At 38.8% G+C, this 25,105-nt stretch overlaps 1 protein-coding gene and 1 non-coding gene across 3 annotated transcripts in view; both read left to right on the top strand.

Moving 5' to 3' along the window:
- PIG-A (phosphatidylinositol glycan anchor biosynthesis class A) overlaps positions 1 to 25,105 on the top strand; it is a 137,394-nt gene that overhangs the window by 21,929 nt on the left and 90,360 nt on the right. For both annotated transcript variants that reach the window (XM_067138723.2, XM_067138724.2), the window contains exons 3-4: positions 758 to 937; positions 12,064 to 12,182. In XM_067138723.2, coding sequence (XP_066994824.2) covers positions 758 to 937; positions 12,064 to 12,182 — 299 coding nt within the window. The remainder of the gene's footprint in view (positions 1 to 757; positions 938 to 12,063; positions 12,183 to 25,105) is intronic.
- TRNAS-CGA (transfer RNA serine (anticodon CGA)) lies at positions 11,626 to 11,699 on the top strand. The gene has a single exon. It is a non-coding gene; the product is annotated as a tRNA-Ser (tRNA).

Raw genomic sequence — 25,105 nt, 5'->3', positions numbered from 1 at the left:
GTCGGGGATTTTAATCGCCTCTGATTAATTCTTCTGACCCGGGGACTGGATGTTTGTGTTTGTCCCAACACTTTCCTCTTCATATTCACACAACACAACACACCACCCTACCAACCACCACAGAAACACACAATAGTGATTACATCCCTCCATATAGGGTTGGCATCAGGAAGGGCATCCGGCATAAAACTGGGCCAAATCCACATGTACGACATAGTTCGCACCGGCGGTCCCACGGGTGTGGGAAAAGCGGTAGAAAAGAAGAAGAAGAAAACTAGTCTCATATAAAGAAGGAATAGCACCGGGTTACAGGGTTCTGTGTTGTTTCAAACTTAAAGGTTTGTATACACTAGTCAACGGGTATTACTAATAGACTTCTGCAGGTTCTTCCAATATCAACAACAATAGAGCTTGCTAGTGCGTGTAGCGAGAAATTGATACAGAACATCGATCGCATTTGATTTAATCACTGGAGTGGAGGATAATTGGGGCGTCCAGATGCAAAATGGAAAAAACTACACACACTACATCGCTCGTAATAACAGATAAATCGTTGAAAGGGTTCTCGTTGTAACTGAAGAATATTACATGGTATAGGAATTTTCAAGGGACAATCTTGTAATGAAAGAAACTGTCACAACGGAGTTCTTGTTATATATCGTACTCGCCATAGTGGACTTCTACTGTACTAATACTAGAGTAAGTGTATGGATTATTTCTTCTTCATGACAATGAAATATCACTTGTTATGTTTCAGGTTTATTACCTGCCAGTGAGAGTATTTTACAACCAGTGTGTTCTGCCATCAATGATCTGTTCTCTTCCTTTGATACGCTACATTTTTATTCGTGAACAGATAAATATTATTCACAGTCATTCATCTTTCTCTGCTTTGGCTCACGAAGCAATGCTCATTGGCGAGCTTATGGGATTGAAGGTTTGTATTCTGCTTGTTGGTATGTGTGATGAATGCTGTTTGTTTACTTCTAAAACTTTTCGCTGCGAGAAAATGTTGCTATATTTGTTGGCAAGTGGACACCACTTGTTCCCATTTTAAACTTAATAATATTAGCAAGAAGAGGGGAAGATGAGAAGATTTTAAAAATTTTATTTGCTTTATGTTGCACTGACACAGATAGGTCTTATGACGACGATGGAATAGGAAAGGTCTTGGAGTGTGAAGAAAGCAACTGTGGCCTTAATTAAGGAACAGCCCCAGCATTTGCCTGGAGTGAAAATAGGAAACCACAGAAAACCATCTTCAGGGCTGCCGACAGTGGAGTTCGAGTTACAAGTAATTAATCTCATTTTGGTCCGTATTGAAGATACAATAAGTAAAACACTTTCAAGATTAAAATTATTTTGTCCACCTTTCCAATACAAATATTTAAGGTGGACACAATAATTTTAATCTTGAAAGTGCTTTACTTAGTGGAGTTCGAACCGCACGGCCAACTCACTCGGTGATGTGAAGATTGTCCTAGCCCTTTTGCATTGCCACGTTTGTTCTTGTCTCCTCTTTCTGTTGTTCCCTCTTGCAATACTGACCTGTTTGACGTGTTTACCTTCTGCCACTTTGCAAAAGTTATTTCTTCTCAGACTTCCCATCTTCACTTCTTTGTATATCAACCAGTCTTAACTCGACCTTGTCTGTACCTTACTAATGCATGCCAGTTGCTTCTCAAACACGGATTCATCATCACCTCTGCCTTTTACATTTCTTCTAGTGTGTTTTTACCCTCTCGCCCCTCTCTGTATGTTTTCTTTCCCACTTTCCACTGGAATCATAAAAAATACTGAGGATTTTCATCCTTTTCTCTGTCGGTGCTATTGTACTGGTGCCATTCCTCCTCTCTGCTTCTTTCAGCTACAACATTTCTATATCCCTGCACTATGCTTTGTCAGGACAACTTCACCAGCATTCTTAAGGTTCGGGAGAGGCTTATTTCTCATATTTTTGCGTTGTTCTGAGGCTGGCTATTCCTAAAGGATAATATATTTTGAATCATGCTTTATTTCTATTCCCACATGTGGTAAAGTCCTTCATAATAATCTGCCTAACTTCTGCCTGAGTTGTAAGGGTGATTCCATGTGTTCGACCACACTGCACTTCATAAATACTAGGTGAATCAAATATAAACTGCAATTATTTTTTACAATTTTATTCCATCCACCAACAAATACACAACAAGCACCTCATTTTTCTACATCTCTCCGGTCGTTCCACTCATGACTGAGTATCGTGACCCAAGGACTTTGTTGTTTCTTTTATAAGCTGATACCATTCTGTGTGTACTTGCATTTTCCAGACAGTAACTCTCCATGGTAAGTCCATGATCTCTCTTACTTGATCAACCCATCTTTTTGCGACCCGTCCTCGTGTTTCCTTGTACCAGAAACTTTTCCTTGGACAATTAATTTTTCCAAGTTGTCATCCTCTCTTCTCATAATGTGACCAAAGGATTGCAGGATTCTCTGGTACAGAACTTGGCATAAACTTTCTTGTATTCCAATTTCCCGGATGACAGAATCATTTGTTTGCCTGGCTGTCCACGGTATTCGCAACATCCTTCTCCAACACCACATTTCAAAGGCGTTGATTCGGTTCCTGTCTTTAGCTTTTATGGTCCAATTTTCACATCCATACATTTTTTCCACCAAATTGGCAACTTTTTTATGCCGTCCTCAAAAAAAGAGGAAGAACATGTGTGCAGTCACTTGCGCACGTACTCCTCTACTGCTGCATAATCATGAAATCGCTCTCCTCTCAGTTCTTCATCAGTAGTCCAAGTAAGTGGCAATCACAAGGTGACAAGTCTGGACTGTAAGGAGGATGTTCACCGAGCTCGATAGCTGCAGTTGCTTAAGTGCGGCCAGTATCCAGTATTTGGGAGATAGTAGGTTCGAACCCCACTGTCGGCAGCCCTGAAAATGGTTTTCCGTGGTTTCCCATTTTCACACCAGGCAAATGCTGGGGCTGTACCTTAATTAAGACCATGGCTGCTTCCTTCCCACTCCTAGCCTTTTCCTGTCCCATCATCGCCGTAAGACCTATCTGTGTCGGTGCGACGTAAAATAACTAGCAAAAAAAAAAAAAGGAGGATGTTCCAGAGGTTTCCAGTGCATTTCCTCCAGTTTTTCCTGTGTTACAACAGCAGTTTGTGACCTTGCATTGTCGTGCGGAACATCATCATCTCGGATAGGTTGCCAGCAATATTTGTTGCAATATGCAGCTTTTGTCTCGACCAAAAGATGGCAGATTCACAATTAAGTATTTATTATTTTCCACCTAGTCGATACAATGATTGCTTAAGTGTTATGTGGCTGAAGATGTTGATAAAATACGAAACATGTACCACTTTTAACCATTAAATTGCCTTAAGCAATCATTGTATCGACTAGGTGGAAAATAATAAATACTTAATTGTGAATCTATTGAAGTGTGATACGGATCATGAAACTGATTTTATGTAATCAAAAAATGGCAAGCGAAGAATATGGACGGCTAGATTCATTCGATCAATATTCGCAGCATGAGAAGTGTTTGTAAGAAGGCACACACACATTCATTCTCAGGCACAACAGACCATAACTCAGACTATTCCCTCTGAAATTAAAAAAGGGGAAGAAAAGTATATAAAATAGGTGGTTCTATATATATGGGCCTTTTGAAATAAAAATTGAATTAGCAAAAATTAATTCAAAAGCACATTTTTCTTATTTTTCTACATGTTCACCCATTTAGTCTACACATTTCTTCCAATTGTTAGGCAATTTTTTTTATGCTACTATTTAAAAAGTTTGAGACCTAGTGTTCAGCCAGTTGCACACAAAATCTTGCACCTCCTCGTTAGTTGTGAAGCGCTGTTCACCGAGATCTTCCTTAAGCCGGCCGAACATGTGAAAATCACACAGTGAGAGATCTGAACTATTGGGTGAATGTGGAAGGGCCTTCCAATTCTTCTCGGCCATTTTTGTTGTGTTGCTGCTGCGATATGGGATCGTGCATTGTCTTGAATGATCAGCACATCTGTGATTGGGGTTGTGCGCCTTTTCACCCGGAAGGTACCTCTAACTTGACTGAGGAGGTCATAGTGGTAGGCAGCATTAACGGTCCATTCTTCTTGAAGGAAATCGACCAATAAGACACCCTTCGAGTCCCAGTATACTGTGCACAAGATCTTACCTGCAGACAATTTTGTGCTGACTTTCACCGCTTCCCGCTCGCCGCTCCTCCTTCACTCCGTACTGGCTCTCTTCAATTGGGAGGTGTAAAGATGCACCCAAGACTCATCACGTGACGATTTTGTCCAAGAAAGCGTCACCTTCTTCATAACGTGTGAGAAGTGTCTGAGAAATTTTGACACGGAACAGCTTTCTGTTCTTCATTCAGTAACTGCGAAACCCGACGAGCTGACACTTTTCGCATTCTCCAATGGTCCAATAACGGACCATTATATTGGTATTATTTCTCTACTCCTGCCGGATGTTTGATTAGACACTCCCGTAGCTTATAAGTAAAGCCCGGATTTTTATGCAGTAACAGGCTAGATTGCAAACTAATTTCATTAGTAGGAAGTGTCGGTGACCCGCTCTTCCATAATGTAGCAAGAGTAACATAAATTATAGGGGTTCTGATGGGCTGCACCCCTCATGTTTATGCAAACCCCATAGCATAATCGTTATAAAGGTAAACTATACTTGCTACTCGCTTCAGTAAATTTGCATTCTAACCTGTTAATGCATAAAAATCCGGGCCCTGCTTATGAGAAGTTCTTGAGAAATTCCAAGCACTGCGAGGTGGGGATCTGCTTCAAAATGGAGTTGTAAGTTTACAGATGACTTTGGCCGTTTTTAAAAACACTGTGTAATCAAGAAAGCAGAGTTGTGTGTTCACATTGTGGCAGTGTTTTTTCTGTGGCACATGGAGGTCAGTTTGATATCGTAGATGATGTGGGGAGTGCGAAGCACAAATCTGCCCTATCAGAAGCACCTAATTCAAATATCACCTCGTATTCCAAGAGCACGGATCTTCAGAACAAGGAACTTGCAATGGTTGCTAAAGAAGCACCTTTTGCTTACCACACAGCCCCTCATGATTTTAGTCAAATCAGCTGATGTAGTTCAAAACCAATTTCGCAAGGTTTTATGCAAAATTTAGTTTTGGTCGTACGAAATGTAAATCGGTGATATGCGCTGTTTTAGGTCCTTTATCAGTTGACGAAGTCAAGAAAGATTTTTAAAAAAGCCTCTTTTGTAACCGTGTCCATTGATACCTCTAATATGCGGGAGATAAAAATGTTACCAGTATTAGTGAGGTATTTGTTAACTTATGAGGGAATGAAATGAAAACTTTTAGACATTTTGTTAATTCCAAGGGAAACATCAGAGATATTAAGTGACTTTTTAGTAACTGTCATCGGAAGTACAAGGGCTGTGCCAAATTTTTTAACAGAGTGTGAGAAAAAAATTATTTGCAAAACAACAATAAATTACAACTTTTCAAAATACTCTCCATTAGCACATATAGGCTTACATTTTTCCATTCTCTAAAACCACTTAGAAAACATCTCAATCCAAGCTTCTTTTGGTATGTCACTTAGTGCACTCTCGTACGCTGCAGTGGCCTCTTCATCTGATGAAAATCTCTGCCCACGAATTTTTTCCTTGGTCTTAGGGAACAGAAAGAAGTCACATGGGGCCAGGTCAGGTGAATAGCGGGGATGAGGTAACACTCGCACTTTTTCCTTTTCGAAAAAGTCCATTGTTCTGACAGCCCTGTCTGCAGATGCATTGTCATGATGCAGCAGAAGGTGTCCATTCTAGGACTTCGGGTGCTGTGACCTCCATGTGGTGAGGACTTTGGGAAGACAATCATTCACATACCATTTAGCATTGACTGTACGACGTGTGTCCAAGGTCACAGACGTGAAACTCCCCATTTTCGTAAAAAAAAAAAAAAGTTGCCACCATTTTCTTTCCAGAAATCCGACTTGATCAAACTTTTGTGGGTGGTTCCTCCCCTGGAAAGCACCACACAGAAGACTGTCTCTTTGTTTCAGGGTCATAATGGTAGACCCATGTTTCATCACCTGTGGCGATATTGTCCTGGGACTGCCCTCCATTGAATTTTTCTATCATGAATTGACACCAGTCCACTCTCGCCTCCTTTTGGCTTTCTGTCAGAGAATGTGGCACCCAGTGAGCACATCTCTTGGTAAGGCCTAAATAATTGTGAACAATGGCCTGCGCTGCTGTTGACCCAATATTTAGGGTCCCTTCAATGTCACAAAATGTAAGACGTGGATCTTCTTTGATAATTTTCCTCACAGTGTCAATGTTTTCCTGAGTCACAGCTGTTGATGGGTGACTGGGACGAGGTTCACCTTCAATTGACTGCCAACCCCTTAAAAACTTGTAAAACCAATTTCCAACTGTGATCCTAGAAGGGGAAGCCTCAGCAAAAACACGCAGCAAAGAAGAATGGCATTCTTCGGCACTTAAATATTTTTTATTATCATAAAAAATCATTGCACGAAAATTGCAGCATGGCAGATCCATCTTGCACCGTGTCTGACTCAGCACTGACTGTGCTTTCTTCCTGTGCTGCGGAGGAACGACCGCAGGGAGGGGTTGCGTGCACATGTTCCAAGGTTGAGAAACACCGCTCTTTTGAATGAAAAGAATCCCATTGTACTCAGAATTACATTTTACGGGCTGCTAAAAACTTTTGGCATAGCCTTTGTATGAACTTGGGCAGAAAGTTACCCTTCAGCTAACTGCAACACAAACTTTGGGAGAGTGAAAAGAAGAGGTGGAAAAAATGTGTACCATCAGTTGAATAATGAATTCGACAGAGAACTTTTGGGTATTGGCTGTGCTGTCCATTTAATCAGTTGTCTTCAAACAGCAGTAAATATTCTACCTACAGATGTTGAAGTTCTTACAGTGAAAATATTTAAGTACTTTCACATATATACAGTGCGTGTCATGGAGTTGAAATCTTTTTGTGATTTTGTGGATGTAGAATACAAGAAGCTCTTACAACATCACAAGGTTTCTTTCTTTTCTTCTTGCGTTAGAAAGGATCATCTAGATGTTCCAAGGACTTAAATCCTACTCCTCCTCACAAGAACAATGCCTAACAGTAATCAATAAGTTCTTTGAGAACGAATGAGCTGAAGTGTACTTGCAGTTGGTTCACGGACAGCTGCGTTTATTTAATCAGGCAATTCTCACAATGGACAAGACTAACATCACTGCAACAGAAGTGGCCTGTGAACTTCACCTGAAGCAGAGCGTTGTTTTTGTTGTTTGAGGCCTCTGTCCATAGACTGGTTTGTTGCAGTTCTCCATGCCACCCTAACATGTGCTAACCTTTTCAAATCTATGTGACTGCAGCATCCTACATCTACTCTAATCTGCTTAACATATTCATACCATGGTCTACTTCTACTGTTCTTACCCCCTACACTTCCTTCAAAAACCAACTGCACAAGTCCTAGGTGTCTTATCATTCTATCTCTATTCTATTCTATCTCTTCTTCTCGTCACATTTAGCCAAATCGATTTCCTCTCACCAATTCGATTCAGTATCTCTTTATTCATCACTCCAGCTATGTATCTCACCTTCAGCATTCTTCTAAACACCACATTTTGAAAGTTTCTATTCTACTTCTTTCTGAGCTACTTATTATCCATGTTTCACTTACATACAATGCCATGCTCCAGACAAAAATCTTCAAAAACGTCTTTCTAATTCCTATATCAATGTTCGAAGTGAGCAAATTTCTTTTCTTAAGAAAAGCCTCCCACTCTTGTGTGCTGGTCTGCATTTTATGTCCTCCTTACTTCTGCCATCAATAGTTATTTTACTACCCAAGTAACAATATTTATCAATAGACATGATATAGGCTTTTGGGTTCATGCTGTGTCAAGAAAATATTGTGAAATTTTTACGTTTTGCAGAGAACTGTGCTCTGCATCATCAGGAGAAAATTTCGACTGTCCACGAGAAAGGCTTCTTAAACAATGAGCAGATGTTTCATTCCAGGCTTGTATCAATGTCATATGTTACGTACACATGTTATGTGACCCTCTTAGACTGATTATGATGGTTCTGTCAGCTTCCGCTTCGAACGCTAGTGCTGTACCGCATCTGGGGAGCCATCTGGTGATGAATGAACATACCATTTCCGCTTCTATTATAACGTCTATATTCAAAACTCATTGTTTAAGAAGCCTTTCTCGTGGACAGTCGAGATTTTCTTCTGATGACACAGAGCACAGTTCTCTGGGAAACGTAAATAATTTCACCTTATTTTCTTGACACAGCATAAGCCCAAAAGCCTATATCATGTCTATAAGTACGGGCCGTGAAAGCATCAATGGCAATATTTATCTACTACCTTTGAGACTTCATTCCCTAATTTAAGATTTCCTTAATCACCTGACTTTGTTCGATTGCACTCCATTATTTTTGTTTTGGACTTATTTATTTTCATCTGGTACTCCTTACCCAAGACTCTGTCCATACCATTCAGCAATTTCTACAGATCTGCAGTCTGATAAAATAACAATATCATCAGCAAATCTCAGGGTTTTGATTTCCTCTCCTTAGATTGTGATTCTCTTCACAAATTCCTATTTCATTTCCTTTACTGCCTGTTCTATATAAACATTGAAAAATAGTGGGGGACTAATTGCAGCCTTACCTCACTCCTTTCTGGATTGCTGCTTCTTTTTCAAAGCACTGAGTTTGATAGCTGCAGTCACTTAAATGCAGCCATTATCCAGTATTTGGGAGATAGCAGCACTGTCAGCAGCCGTGAAAATGGTTTTCCATGGTTTCCCATTTTCACACAAAGGCAAAATGCTGGGGCTGTACCTTAATTAAGGCCACGGCCGCTTCCTTCCCACTCCTAGCCCTTTCCTGTCCCATCCTCGTCATAAGATCTGTCTGAGTCGGTGCGACACAAAGCAACTTGTCTCTTTTTCAAAGCCCTCGATTCTTATCACTGCTGACTGATTTTTATACAAGTTGTTGATAATTCTTCTCAGTATCTGATCACAATCACCTTCAGAATCTCAACCAGCTTGGTCCAATCAACATTATCGAATGCCTTTTCAAGATCTATGAACGTCTTGCATGTAGGCTTGTCCTTCTTAATTCGATCATCTAAGATCAGACGTAAAGTAAGGATTGCTTCGTGTGTCTGTAAATTTCTTCTGAAGCTAAATTAATCTTCTGCCAACTCAGTTTCAATCAAGCAAAATGTAGCAGACAGAAAAGAACTACTTCATACCATTAGGAGCCAAAGCTGTTTTTAGAGAACTTGAAGAGAATGGAAGTATAAATGCTGTTGTCTTCAAAGGCGAAATGGTTGCATTTTATTTTATTCAATATGCATAGAGTATATTGAATTGTGGGAAGGAATCTTTCATGAAGTGGAATCCTTCAGCTGGATCCAAACTGAAATTAAGTGGTCTGAAGTTGAGAAAACAGCACAACTAATTAACACTTAAGTGGGACAGTCAGAGTATAGAATAAATATCGATGACTTGTTTGCTGAGATATCTTGGATTAAGAGATTTATTAAACAGCAAGATGTTAACCTAAAGCCAGGTTTTGGGTTACTTAAGATAAATGGGTCCAAATATTCAAACACTTCGATGATCACTACATTCTGATTAGTAATTTTCACAAAGTAGCTGATTTTGTCTTTTCCCTATCAGGATCATCAGCTCCTGTGGAACGCATGTTCTCATAATTCAAAATATATGGTCGCCTGACGGAATAGACTGGACGAAAACACAGTTCGAGCCTTGCTCTACTGTAAATTAAACTTCAATTTGATCTGCAGGGAACTTTGAGAAAATCAAAACAAATACAGATGTGCTTGGAAAGGTTCATTCCAGTAAAAAGTATACCTGGTCCTGTAAGAAGAGTGAAACTGCCCCTACTAATTAAAAACTTGAAACTGATGGTAATCAGGTTAACACTGACACAAGTGTGATAAACTGATATAACTTGAAAACAATATTCTCCCACGCATGGGTAAATAACGCAAGTATCGAGCTCAAATTATTATTATTATTATTATTATTATTATTATTATTATTATTATTATTACTATTATTTTTATTATTATGACTTGTAATGTATGGCTATGAAGTGTTTACATCCATTTAGTATTATTATTATTTACGTAGTCGGATTATCACATTGTTTGTGAGGTTATGTCATGAAGCATGTACTGTATATAGACATTTATATGAGTTCAGTTAATCTAAGAACCTGTATACCGAGCTCGATAGCTGCAGTCGCTTAAGTGCGGCCAGTATCCAGTTATCGGGAGATAGTGGGTTCGAGCCCCACTGTCGGCAGCCCTGAAGAGGGTTTTCCGTGGTTTCCCATTTTTACACCAGGAAAATGCCAGGGCTGTACCTTAATTAAGGCCACGGCCCCTTCCTTCCACTTCCTAGGCCTTTGCTATCCCATCGTCGCCATAAGACATATCTGTGTCGGTGCGACGTAAAGCAAAAAAAAAAAAGAAAGAAAGAACCTGTATATAATTTATTATTACCTGTATAGATGATTTGTAATCCACTACAGTATTTTTAAACACACTGTAACATCCAGAAAGGAACTAGGTAGACGAGAACTATGGAGAATATTCTGTACATTATAACCATGTTGTTAGGCACTCGAGAATTTACAAGAAGGTATTTTGTAACGTATCTTCCTAGAAGCCTGGCCAGGCACCTATATAAAGAGGTGGTCTTGATGGTAGAGACGAGTTACTGTTTAGTTGGAGTTATGGTTTAATAGGAGTTATACTTGTGACCACGTGTTGTGGATGACATGCTTGTAAGCAGTCAATTGTTTTAAGGTTGTGATTTCCATGGCATGTGCTTAGTGATAGGCATGTTAAAGATGGTGATGTGTTGATATTTTCGGAGTGAAGTGTTTTGTTTGCGATGGCAGTGATTAAGGTTATGTGTATTTAATTTGTAAATAATTGTGAATAAATATGTGTACGCAAGTTAACAGCATTTTATGTGCGTCATTATGGATACATCAACACAGTGAAGTGATAATTATTGGAGAAGATGAAAATCAGCTGGTACTGCACATAATTTATCTCTGTACCATTTTCTCAAGCCAGAAACTTAATTATTTAATTAATTGATTAATTAATTAATCAAACATCCAGCCAGACTTTCGTAATTGAGGATCTGGTAAAAAGTCTACGTCAAGAAAAGTAAACAAATTATCATCAAATTTAAAATGAATATTGAATTTTCACGACCACATTGTAATCGAAACAGACTTTCAACCTATTAGGTTGTGTTACGTACATTTAGTACGTGTTGAAGAGATGTTAAGTACAGAACGAAAATGGCCAACCAGACACCAGTGGGATCCGAACCCACAACCTCCGGATTTCGCGTCGGTTGCTCTACCTAATAGGTTGAAAGTCTGTTTCGATTACAATGCGGTCGTGAAAATTCAATATTCATTGACTTGGCCCTCAATGGGCAACTTAAGCGTACTCTACAGTGTGATGGCAGTAGTGCCAGACCTGTAGCTTAGATCCTTTCCAACAGAACAAAGATGGCCTAGGCCACCATAGCTCAATTGGTAGAGCAACCGACGCGAAATCGGGAGGTCGTGGGTTCGGATCCCACTGGTGTCTGGTTGGCCATTTTTGTTCTGTACTTAACATCTCTTCAACACGTACTAAATGTACGTAACACGACCTTATAGGTTGAAAGTCTGTTTCGATTAAATTTAAAATACCCGAGAACCACAACTTGGTTACGAAATTTATCTTAAGTGATACTCTTTGGTATTAGTTGAGTTAAAGTGTTTATTAAAAATTAAATATTTCAGCTGATGATAATATAATGATGGTGATTAATAAAATTTGTCCTTAGTTTGAGAATTCAAAGTGTCCTGGTTTGTAGAAAGCAAAATATGGTAACCGTATACATAATGAGATATACTGTAGCTTCTCCTTCGACTGTTTTATCTAACAAATGTTTGTATCCTTCTTTCAGACAGTGTTTACTGACCACTCCCTTTTCGGATTTGCTGACACTTCAGCTGTTATCACAAACAAATTTCTGGAGATATCATTGTCCAATTGCAACCATTGCATATGCGTGTCTCATACAGGGTAAGTGTTCAACTTCCGTCTTCACATAAATAAAACAATACATCAAACATTTGGAACAGCCAAGAAGTAAAACTTGAGATCAGTCTTAGAATATCCACTGGTTTTAAAGTATATGTTACAAGAAACAGCAGTCTTTGTGTTTTGTTTGTACATTATGAGAGTGGATAATCTTGTTTGACTTAAGACACCTTCCCATGTCACTTCTTATAAATTGTACAAAATTGTGTTGATTAGCCTTGTCAATACTCAATATTATATCCAATTAAGATGAAATTTTAGATAGACATGTTTCGACCCGGTGTAGAGTCATCCTCAGTAATATATATATATATATATATATTAAACTAAAAAATATCTTGGAGAAGTAATAACACATAACTTAAATGAAAAAATCTCATCCAAGTAAGAACAAATAGATTAGCTAAAGCACAAAAATTAACATGGGATATCTACAAAAAGAAATGTCAATCAATAAATACAAAAATAAAACACTACAACACAGTTATAAAACCGGAAGCTACATGTGCAGCAGAAACACTCTTTTACCTGAATAACCAATCAAAGACTGACAGACTTCAGAAAATTGAAAGGAGGATTGGAAGAACCTGCATCAACAAAAAATACCAGAAAGATGGACAGTGGTGGTTAATACCTAACAAAGTCGTGTACAAAGAGCTAGAACCCATTACAGTTACTATGCGTAAGAGGAGACTGGGATTCTTTGGACATATCATGAGGATGCAGGATTCAAGATTTCTGAAACAACTAGTACAACACAATCTCGTCTCAAAAAATACCACAACAGGATGTAAATGGATCAGAGAAGTAAGAGAGGATCTGAAGGAAATAGGCCTTACAACAGAAGACACCACAAATAAGATAAAATTGAATACAAAACTCAAGAATACAAACCTCCGCTTTACACTTACACAAAACAAACCAACAACACGCACATTTTCAACTGAGGAAAGGGCATGAAGATCGGAGCGTCTGAAGAAGTGCTGGGAGGACCGCAAAGCCCGAACAATCTCTTCAAAGAGACCTGAACGACGGACTGACTAAAGTGATCCTGTGTGGTCATAAAAGAAGAAGAAGAAGAAGAAAAAACTAAAAACATTAGACGCACTATATGAAGTCCTTGTTAAAAGTATTTCCTTAAAAAATCTGATGCAAATTAAATATACAAGGTGGTGATCGTTAAAACAGTTTCTGAGCTGTTGGAATATTCTCGTTGTCCCCTGATGCAGTTCAGCTGATATCTGTACACTTTTGACTTAATTATTATGTTCAGTCATAAGCTGACATATGCAAGTTGTTATTGAAGTTGAACTGTCTCTACTGAACTCGAGAGCTGGACTCCATAGTCAGAGAACACAGGTAATACAAGCGGACCACGTAACACTAGAAAACAGATGGTTCAACTTCAGTAACAACTTGCACATGTCAGCTTATGACTGAACATACAAAGGTTTATCAAATACAAATGGGATTTTTGTTCCTGAACATCAACAGTTGGTAGGACTGGCCCCGCGCTTCTGCTATGCTTAGGCAGGACCATTAGGAGTGGAGAGGACATGCCGTTAGATATTTCCCCCATTTCATCAGTAACACTCACGATGTCGGAGCCACAGGTGCACCCTTCCACTGCGCAACGCATAATTATAAAATTTCTTGCTTGCGAAAGAGTTACAGCGGCGGAAATTTGCCAGAGATTAACTGCAGAGTTTGTTGATCAAACGTTGTCAAGGACGTGTGTGTTTGCCTGGCATAAAAAGTTCAAGGAAGGATGAGAACGTGTGGAAAATCAGCAACACGATTGCCATCCTCGGGCCAGAATTACAGACGAAAACATTTGTGCGGTTAAAGACATTATTGATGACGATTGACGGGCGAGAGTATCAGAAATTGCAGAACAAGTTGGAATCAGTTATGGGAGCTGTCAAGCAATCATCACAAACAACCTACGGTTCCTTAAAGTTTGTTCCAGATGGGTCCCTCGCCTTTTGATCGAAAATTGTCTCCAAGCTGCAGGAAGTGCACTGGACTACACTTGATCATCCTCCTTACAGCCCGGACTTATCGCCTTGCGATTTCCATTTGTTTGGACCGCTTAAAGAACCTCTAGGAGGGCAACGATTTGAAGGTGACGAGAGTGTGGAAGACTTCGTGCGCAGCTGGCTGGTGACACGACCCTGTTCATTTTACAATGAGGGCATTAAGAAGCTGCCCGTACACTGGGACAAATGCATTTCCACAGTAGGAAACTAGGTGGAAAAATAAATTGTATTTGCCTTGTGTTTTTCAATAAATGAATTTAAATAAAAAAATAAAATCTCCCCCTCGTAATAATTAAGCCAACAGTGTACAGATATCAGTTGAACTGCATCAGGGGGCAACGAGTATATTGCAACAAAAAGGACTCCAGCTCAGAAACTATTTTAAAGATCACCACCTCATATTTTTAATTTGCATCATGTTTTTTAAGAAAAAGCTTTTTAACAAGCACTTCATATTGTGTGTCTAATGTTTTTAGTTTCTTCTTCTTCTTTCGGATGAGGCCTGCTGAGGACCACGTGCCAGTTTCAATTCAGTTCTTCGTTTTCTCTTCCGTTCCTTCCAATATTCTTTCATCCTTTCACTGTGCTGTTTCTTTCTGTCCTCAGACCACTTTGCACCAGGTTTCTTGTTCAATCTTCCTTAGAATCCTTCCATACTTACTACTCTCCATATTTTATTAAGGATGACCCTATGCCGGATCAAAACATATCTAAAATGTCATATTAATTGGATGTAATATTGAGTATTGACTAGGAGAATAATCAACACAATTTTGTACAATATTTGTAAGAAGTTCGATCGGCAATATGGATCTAACTTGAGATTTTCATCTGTAATACTTCCCATATCATACAAAGACGTTAGAGATGACTGGTTCAATATCTTATCATTTATGTCTAGTTGTTGTAGTGATGTGGTGTGGTGTGGTGTACCACGAGATCACGGTGGCCGAATGCTGATGTTCAGTTCAGTATTGGATATTCAAATCCAAGTACGTATGCAGAACAGGAATCAGCATCACCCCAATATATAAGCAGGACTATAAAATCATCATAATCTTAAACCAGCTGCAGTTTCTCGGGTGCGGTGAATGAGTGCTTGAAATTTACTTCTGTCCAGAACCTGCTGCAAATCCAGACCTCATCCAGCTAGATCATTTCTAATCTGATCAATTCATCTCTTCCTTGGCCGACCCCTTGATCATTTGCCCTTGAGTTCCTTCTCATACCACACTATAGCTGTTCTTTGTGGGTCCATTCTTTTGAGATGACCAAACCATTTCAGCCTGGCTTCGATACAGATCTCACTAACTAAGGGCTTTTCTTATTTTGTCCCTCCTCGTTTTCTGAATCATAGTTCTTAAGAACTTCATTTCACTGTTTGTAGTTTGCTGATATTTCTCTTGGTTTGGATGCAGGTTTCTAGACTGTATGTGGTAACTGGTTACCTGTAGAGTATTAATTTTGATCTTAATGGAACTTGCTTAACCCCAAGAAGTTTTCTCACAAGATGATAAAACTGTGCTCCATTCTGCACTCTACTAGTGATTTCTACTATCTCTTGTTACTACACTGCCAAGATAACCTCACCTCATGTTTGGCCCACCAAGCCAGCAAGGGGAGAAAAATGTCAAATTGCTTTCAACAGTAAAACGAGCCTCAGACTCTAAAATCCACCCCAATATTTTGGCTGGCAGTGCTGAGCCTTATTTCCCCTCCACACCTAAGAAGGAAAAACAAGCCCTATGAGGGAATACAAAAAAATTTCAAGGAATCGACAGCTACCAATCCACGACAACATCAGTGGAATAGAAATCAACAGGCTTCGGTCTAGATGTCCACCACTGAGAACTTCCAGTAGCCTCATCTCAAACAAGAATGGTGCAACAGTGTAGAGCTCCATAGTTTTCTCTGTGCCGGAAACAAGCCTTGAAAATTAGATCATCTTCATGAGACGTCATCAGCACTTGACACATTCACACCCATCATCTGAGCAGGCTGTTTAAATGGCTGGTTCAGCTATTCCAGCTGTTAGTGGCACAGCAAACAACAACGAATTATTTTCACAATAAGTTCTAAACAAGATATGGAAACAAAATTTTGCACATATGTTAAAGAAGTCCTCTCAGTATCTCTGGAAGGTATGGTAGCTAATGTTACACCTTCAAGTACTGTGCTTTCTGTCATGCGTCCAGGAGAATCTTCTTCACTGTCATTACTGACACTTTCACTTAGTTCAGGAATTAGTTCATCACCTGGTGTTCTTCTTCTTTTATTGATTTTGGCCAGCTGTGGACCACGTAAATAACTCCTCATGATTTAAGTTTTCTTTGGCGCCAGTACTCCATCCTCCTGCTTGCTGCTTCTTTCCTTTCAGCCGTGTATTGTTGTTTCTTCTTGGTCACTGTTTCTGACTCTAGGAAACCCTTAAATGTGTATAACTTTTTTCTGAAAGTGGTTCTATTGTGGATGTCTTGATGTGTGATGTTCATTTCTTGCAAATCCTTCTTCGTATTAACAAACCATTTTTCATAAGATCTCCCTTTCATTTTGTACTTATTGAAGTGGTTAAAGATTTTCTTCGCAAGTCTGTCATCAGGCATTCTTGAAATATGTCCAAAAAATGTTAACTCTTCGCTTTCGAATGGCATCTGAAATCCTACTGCATGTTTTATATATTTCTTTGTTACAGCGTAATCGATATGTGTCAGTACATTTCCTTGTACTGAGGATTTTTCTTAAAATCTTTCTTTCCTTCTTCTCAATTTCTTCAATGTCTTTTCTGGTTGTTAATCCCAGGCATTCTGAACCATACAAGCACTCTGGTTAAATTACTGCCTGATAGTGGCGTAGTTTTGTCCTAATAGAGATCACTTCCGCTGTATGTGTTTTTTGTAAGGTGGAATGCAAGCTCCATTTTTCTGGCTCTCTCGCGGTTTGCTTCTTTATCAAGCCCATTAGGTTGTATAATCTCACCAAGGTATTTGAATTTAACAACTTCATTTATCTTATCATTGTTTGTTGTTACTATGTATCTTGGGGCTTCTTTAATGTTGGTCATGAAATACTGTATGTCTTTTCAAATGATATCTGCAGGCTGGTTTTCATTGCTACCTCTTTTAAAGTGTTAACTTGTATTATCACCAATTCAGTATTTTCTGATAACAGTACAAGATCGTCAGCAAATGCTAAGCAGTTGATAGTGATGTTCTCTTCCTTGAATCCTATCCTTATTTGGTCTTTAATGCCTTGTTCTGCAAGGTTTTTTTTTTCCATTCTTTGATGACCTTATCCAGGACACAATTGAACAGCAGTGGGGATAGGCAATCTCCTTGCCTTATGCCTGTCTTGATTTCAAAGGGTTTAGATATCTCTCCCATAAACTTAACCTTTGAGTGTGTGTGTTTGTTAAGGTCTCCTTTATTAGCTGTAATGTCTTGTTATCTGTACCCATTTCTCTAAGGATGTTAAACAATGTGCTCCTATCAACTGAATCATATGCTTTTCGAAAGTCAACAAAAACTGCTACATACTTCTTGCCCCTGGCAACTCTGTCCTTCAGTATTGTCTTGAGGTTCCAAATTTGTTCCACACACGATCATCCCTTCCGAAAGCCTCCATGGTATTCGCCGATTTTGTGTTCAACTTGTTGTTCTAATCTTGATAGCAGTGCCATAGATAGTATCTTGTATGTCTCTTGAAGGAGTGAGATGCCTCTGTAATTGCTGACATCTGTTCTGTCCCCTTTCTTGTGTAGTGGGTGTATTAAGGCTAATTTTCAATCATCGGGAATCTTACAAGTGTTCCAGATTTTTTGCATTAACTGGCATAGGTTCTTGATCATTTGGGGGCTCACATGTTTCCATAGTTCACTGGTTATTGAGTCTTCCCCAGCTGCTTTGTTGTTCTTAAGCTTCTTGATTAGATTTGTGATTTCTGTTTCATCTGGCGGCATTGAGTCCGGTTCTGTTGCTTATGTTCTGTGGCAAGCTTCTTCTCTGGCACTGGGCAGTTAAGTAGATGTTTAAACTATTCTGCTAACAGTTGGCAATTTTCTTCATTGTTTGTTGCGATGCTGCTATCCTCTTTCTTGAAACACAAGCTCGATGGTTGGTATCTAGAAAGGCTCCTCTTAAATATCTTGTAAAAGTCCCTTGTGGTATTCTTTTGGAAGTTTTGATCTATTGCAGCCAGTTGTTTTTTCTCGAATTTTCTTTTTTTTCCTCTTATGATTTTTGCGGTTGATTTTCTTTGTTCTTTGAAGCTGTTGTAATCTTCCTATTTCTTTGAGTACCATTTCTTCCATTTTTGTAGTCTGAGTGATATTGCCTGTTCACATCTTTCATTCCAGCATGGATGTTTTTGTGATTTCTTGAGTAATGCTGTTTCTTTGGCTGCTTCTATCGTGGTCTGCTGCATTTGCTTCCATTCAGTTGTTTCAATGTTCGTCAGTTCTTGGTACTTGTTGCTGTTCTATTTCAGCTTTTGAGTATCGAATCTTAGTACTCTGTTGTTTGTGCATTCCTTCTTGCTGCTGGGAATAAACTTTATCTTGATGATTGTTAAATAGTGATCTGTTTCTATGTTGGCTCCTTTCTTAACTTTAACATTCATGATTTCTTTTTGACTTCTATGGGAGATTGCAACGTGATCAATTTGATATTCTACTAATAGTTTGTTTGGTGATGCCCACGTCGTTTGTTTCCTAGGAAGCTTCTTGAAATGAGTGGACATCAGTTTCAAATTAAAACTCCTACAGAACTCTATAAGTCTTTGCCCATTTCTGTTGGTTCTTCTATGAGCTGGGAAATCCCCCACTTTGAGTCTGCATTGAATAGGATATCGGCAATTTTGTCAACACTTATATTTAAACCTAAGAATTTCATTTTTGTCCGTATTGAACTGAGAATGGAAGATAGGAAAACTTAAAAGGGTCCACCTTTTCAATACAAAAATGTTATAGTTTATTTATAACATGTATTTGCACTTGGAACTAGTTTCGACGCTGTTTGGCGTCATCATCAGCCAAAATGTGGGAAATAGCCCAGCATGTAGGCAATTATATTACACAAGGCGTTACATTAAACAATACACATCTTACAAGGAGATAAAAACAGGGACGAATATAGAAACAAATGAATTGTTGAGAAAGCAAAAGTTATACATATTAAAAATAACCTTAACCACACATCTTGCAGTGCGAAAGTATTCTTCTTGAATGATTCCTGAATATAAAACACACGCGCACACATTTCTGAAGAGCCAGCAGGCAGAACAAAGTAAAGTGAAACCTTAAGAGTTCTTCTGAGAAGAGTTCATCATTTTTTCTATGTTCCGACTAACTAATGAAGTCTCCCTTGAGTTCCTGATAAACATACACAACAGGAAATTCTCCTTCACTCTCAACAATAGCTATAAAGACCAACGGTAAATTTCATTTTAAATATTGTGCAGAGACGTGAAAGCATGATCCTGAACATGACATAACTCCTTCATCTATCCCAATTTTTTATACAAGGTGTTACATTAAATAATACACATCTTACGAGGAGATAAAAACAGGGACGAATGTAGAAACACATGCATCGTTGAGAAAGCAAAAGTTATACATATTAAAAAAATAAGCTTAACCACACAACTTGCAGTGCGAAAATATTTGCCTTGAATGATTCCTGAATACAAAACGCACGCGTACACACTTCTAAAGAGCCAGCAGGCAGGAAAAAGTAAGGTGAAACCTTAAGAGCTCTTCTGAGAAGAGTTCATCATTTTTTCTATGTTCCGACTAACTAATGAAGTCTCCCTTGAGTTCCTGATAAACATACACAACAGGAAATTAAACAATACACATCTTACAAGGAGATAAAAACAGGGAAAGTTATACATATTAAAAATAACCTTAACCACACATCTTGCAGTGCGAAAATATTCGTCTTGAATGATTCCTGAATACAAAACACATGCGCACACATTTCTGAAGAGCCAGCAGGCAGGAAAAAGTAAAGTGAAACCTTAAGAGTTCTTCTGAGAAGAGTTCATCATTTTTTCTATGTTCTGACTAACTAATGAAGTCTCCCTTGAGTTCCTGATAAACATACACAACAGGAAATTCTCATTCACTCTCAACAATAGCTATAAAGACCAACGGTAAATTTCATTTTAAATATTGTGCAGAGACGTGAAAGCATGATCTTGAACATGATATAACTCCTTCATTTAACCCAATTTTTTACACAAGGTGTTACATTAAACAATACACATCTTACGAGGAGATAAAAACAGGGACGAATGTAGAAACAAATGCATCGTTGAGAAAGCAAAAGTTATACATATTAAAAATAAGCTTAACCACACAACTTGCAGTGCGAAATTTTTTTGCCTTGAATGATTCCTGAATACAAAACGCACGCACACACATTTCTAAAGAGCCAGCAGGCAGGAAAAAGTAAGGTGAAACCGTAAGAGTTCTTCTGAGAAGAGTTCATCATTCTTTCTATGTTCCGACTAACTAATGAAGTCTCCCTTGAGTTCCTGATAAACATACACAACAGGAAATTCTCCTTAACTCTCAACAATAGCTATAAAAGACCAACGGTAAATTGTATTTTAAATACTGTGCAGAGATGTGAAAGCATGATCTTGAACATGATATAACTTCTCCGTTTAACCACCTTTGAAAGTCTCTCTCTATATTACATAGCTTCATTAACACACCATTCTGTAGATGCACAAAATAATCTTGTAATCTTCACAGGTCCGGTATTCAGCTCGACAAGAATATAAAATTGGTATTAAAGAATACGTTTTTGAGAGTTTGGAGGTTGACTGTGCCAGTATTTGTGGTGTGTTGTTGCAGCGTTACGTGTAGGGTGGGAGCAGGTTTCTATGATGTTTATTGCGGGACATGAGGCGGTAAAGCTATGGCGCGAGATGAAGAGGAACAGAGCGTGTTGGATAGTTTAGGTCTGGGGAGCGGCCGTTGTTGGATTAGGAGGGGAGAGGGGAGGAGCGGTATGGGAGGAGGAGTGGAAGGAGGGGAAGTATGGAGGGTGATGTGGTGAAAGTGTGTGGCATGACAAAGTATTATGCATAATCTGAAAGACAGATCTGTTTTTCGGGATATTCATGTTTTTGAAAAATTCAATGAGAAAGTCGAATAGGATCTTTGGTTTCTCTGAGATATCATTTAAGTTTAGGTTGGGATTGAAATATTGGTCTAAATGAATATAGAGGTTTTCAGTGACGTCTAGGAAAGAACCTTTGTTTAGAATATCTAATACCTCAAGATCTTGATTTATTTCAGTAAAGTTGTGCTTAAATTCTTTTATATGTAGGCCGACCGCGGAAAAACGGTTGTGTTTTATGGCATTGACATGTTCTGCATATCTGATTTTAAAGCTGCGTCCTGTTTGCCCTAGGTAAGAACTTTTGCAGTCTTGGCAAGAAAACCTATATACACCTGATTTAGAAAAAGGACTACTTTTATTTATTGATGAAGAGTTGTGTAGGATCTCTGTGCTTCTATTGTTAGTACGAAAGGCTATTTTAACGTTGTGTTTTTTAAGAACGTTAGTGACGTTGTAAATTTCTTTATTGAAGGTAAATGTGGAAAACGTGGCAGTGCTAGTATTGTCTTTTATTGGGGTGATTTTTGGGCGGTGCCTGAATTTATTGATTATTCTTTTAATAAAGGATTCATTATATCCATTGAATTTTGCTATGGAGCGAATGGTGTTCAATTCTTTCTTTAAGTTTTTTCTTGACATCGGAATTTTGAATGCTCGGTCTACTAAGCTATTATATGTAGCCGCTTTGTGTGTTTGGGGGTGTAGTGAGTCATTTCTTATAGTAGTGGCCGTTTGAGTGGGCTTTCTATAGATACTATATGTGAACGAAGAGGGGTGCCTATTGATTGTTAGGTCTAGGAAGTTGATGGAGTTGTTTGTCTCTGATTCTAAGGTAAATTTAATGTCATGATCAATGTTATTAAGGTTTTTGAGGGTGGATGGCGCGTCTATGGAGCGTTCATCTAGGATTATAAATGTGTCATCTACGTACCTCGCCCAGAATTGGATATTAGCAAATTTGATGTTATTGTCGATGGCGGTGTGCTCTAGGAAATCAAGGTAGATCTCTGCTAAAATTCCTGAGGCTGGTTTCACCTTACTTTTTCCTGCCTGCTGGCTCTTTAGAAGTGTGTACGCGTGCGTTTTGTATTCAGGAATCATTCAAGGCAAATATTTTCGCACTGCAAGTTGTGTGGTTAAGCTTATTTTTAATATGTATAACTTTTGCTTTCTCAACGTTGCATGTGTTTCTACATTCGTCCCTGTTTTTATCTCCTTGTAAGATGTGTATTATTTAATGTAACACCTTGTGTAAAAATTGGGTTAAATGAAGGAGTTATGTCATGTTCAGGATCATGCTTTCACGTCTCTGCACAATATTTAAAATGAAATTTACCGTTGGTCTGTTGTGTATGTTTATCAGGAACTCAAGGGAGACTTCATTAGTTAGTCGGAACATAGAAAAAATGATGAACTCTTCTCAGAAGAACTCTTAAGGTTTCACTTTACTTTGTCCTGCCTGCTGGCTCTTCAGAAATGTGTGTGCGTGTGTTTTATATTCAGGAATCATTCAAGAAGAATACTTTCACACTGCAAGATGTGTGGTTAAGGTTATTTTTAATATGTATAACTTTTGCTTTCTCAACGATTCATTTGTTTCTATATTCGTCCCTGTTTTTATCTCCATGTAAGATGTGTATTGTTTAATGTAACGCCTTGTGTAATATAAATGCCTACATGCTGGCCTATTTCCCACATTTTGGCTGATGATGACGCCAAACAGCGTCGAAACTAGTTCCAAGTGCAAATACATGTTATAAATAAACTATAACATTTTTGTATTGAAAAGGTGGACCCTTTTAAGTTTTCCTATCTTCCAACACTTGTATTGTCACTAAGCGCCTTGGTTACACTTCAGAATGTGCCAATACACACGCTTGTGCAATCACAAACCAACTACGCAGCTAGCTTGGCCAGCACTAGCCTTCGTTCAGAAACGGAATTTAAAAATGCATTGGAAGGGAAAATCTCCAAGGCCAAGTGGTTTCTGGTGAGCAGAAGCAGGTAGAAGCATTCATAAGGGTATTACCCTCACCTCTGTCATACTTATTTGTGACAAAAATAAACCACAGCTGCATAGGAATGGACACGCGCTATAGGCAGTAACTCTGATACAGGCGTGAATGTGTTAATAGGATATGGTCCACTCATGGGAGGTCTGGTGAACTATTCTTCAGATGGGGAGAAGCCCCTTCTGCAGAATGTACGTGTGGCTTCCTAAGGCAGTCAGTCAGACACATTGTTGGAGAATGTCCTCCGAGCTCCCACCTTGCAGACTTTCGGAATGCTATACCAGAAACAATAGAGCATATCAGTAACGTCCATAATCTTGTAAATATTTGATTGTGTAGCTTGCAATGGTTTATGTATTGATTTTGTAAAGTGTAATGCTATATGATTAATAATGTACATGCTTTTACAGGGGCAGCTTTTCAGGTGAATTAGGTGATGTGCCACTTCACCACTTATTTTTACCATAATGAATTACTTAAATTTATTTTTCTTATGACATTTGTTGATTTTACCGAAAGAAAATGTTTTATTGTACGGCGTTTGGAGCACCAAGAGCTCGCATCACTTGATGAGAACCAGGCGAACTCACGAAAGCGCCGGCTGTCAGCCACAGTACGGCGCGTGAGACTGAGTGAAGATGAGAGATTCCGCAGCTGTTTCTACCTCCCAAGTGCTCCCTCCTAGCGCTTGGCCTTGGCGGTTGCCATGACAACTGTGACGTCACCCGCGTACTTTCCACATAGCAGAATGTGCAAGTGAAGTTGTCAGAGGATCGAGATGTTTCGTCTTCCGTGCGTCATCCTGTGTGAAGTACGAGTACTTACGCATCGTGCTTCATTCGTAGTGTTGTGCTGTTTTATTTAAACATGTATTCTATTTATGACATAGTGTGTATTTTATTATAAACACCATTTTCATGTGGCATGGGATTGTTTTGTGCTGGATCAGCTGCCATATTATTGTACATAGATCCTCATGCTACATATTTCTTTCAATTTATTGGAACTTCTCCCCTGCGGATGGACTGAAAGGAAGCATTATTTGTAGGAAGTTCTACGTTTTGATCGCCCTACTGAATCACTGCATATTTGTGCTACAAAAGAAGTGAAACATTCCAGTAAATCTTACAAACTTAGTTTCAAACGATCGTGGTTTAAGGAATTTCCATGGTTGTGCTCCTCTCCAGCTCTACAGAAGTTGTTTTTTTGGGCCTGCTTGCCTTTTATCAATAAAAATAACGTTTGGAATAAAGAGGGATTTTCAGCCCTTTTGAACATAACACATTCTTCACATATGCACTCAGACTCTGCAGAACATATAATATGGGAGCTAGATTTGAAGACATTGGAAACCAACCAAAATACGATCTCTGATGTCCTAAAGGAAAATGCCAGACTGTATATTGTAACTGTACAGTTCTATAAAAATGTATATTTAAATAGGCTTTTCCTTCAGTTGGTAATTGATGCAGTGCTCTATTTAAGTAAGCAAGAACTAGCTTGTTGTGGTCATGATGAAACATTAAATTCAGTAAATCGTGGTCACGTGCTGGACCCTCCGCCAGTCACAAGTACGAGGTATGAGTACAAAACAACCAAAAACAACACGTAATTCCTAAATCTTGTCCGCCTCTGTGGTGTAGTGGTTAGTGTGATTAGCTGCCACCCCGGAGGCCCGGGTTCGATTCCCAACTCTGCCACGAAATTTGAAAAGTGGTACGAGGGCT

The sequence above is a fragment of the Anabrus simplex genome, chromosome 1, assembly GCF_040414725.1.
Source record: "Anabrus simplex isolate iqAnaSimp1 chromosome 1, ASM4041472v1, whole genome shotgun sequence".
Classification (NCBI taxonomy): domain Eukaryota; kingdom Metazoa; phylum Arthropoda; class Insecta; order Orthoptera; family Tettigoniidae; genus Anabrus; species Anabrus simplex.
Note: the sequence above shows the minus strand (reverse complement) of the source record. Positions and strands in the feature narration are given on the sequence as shown.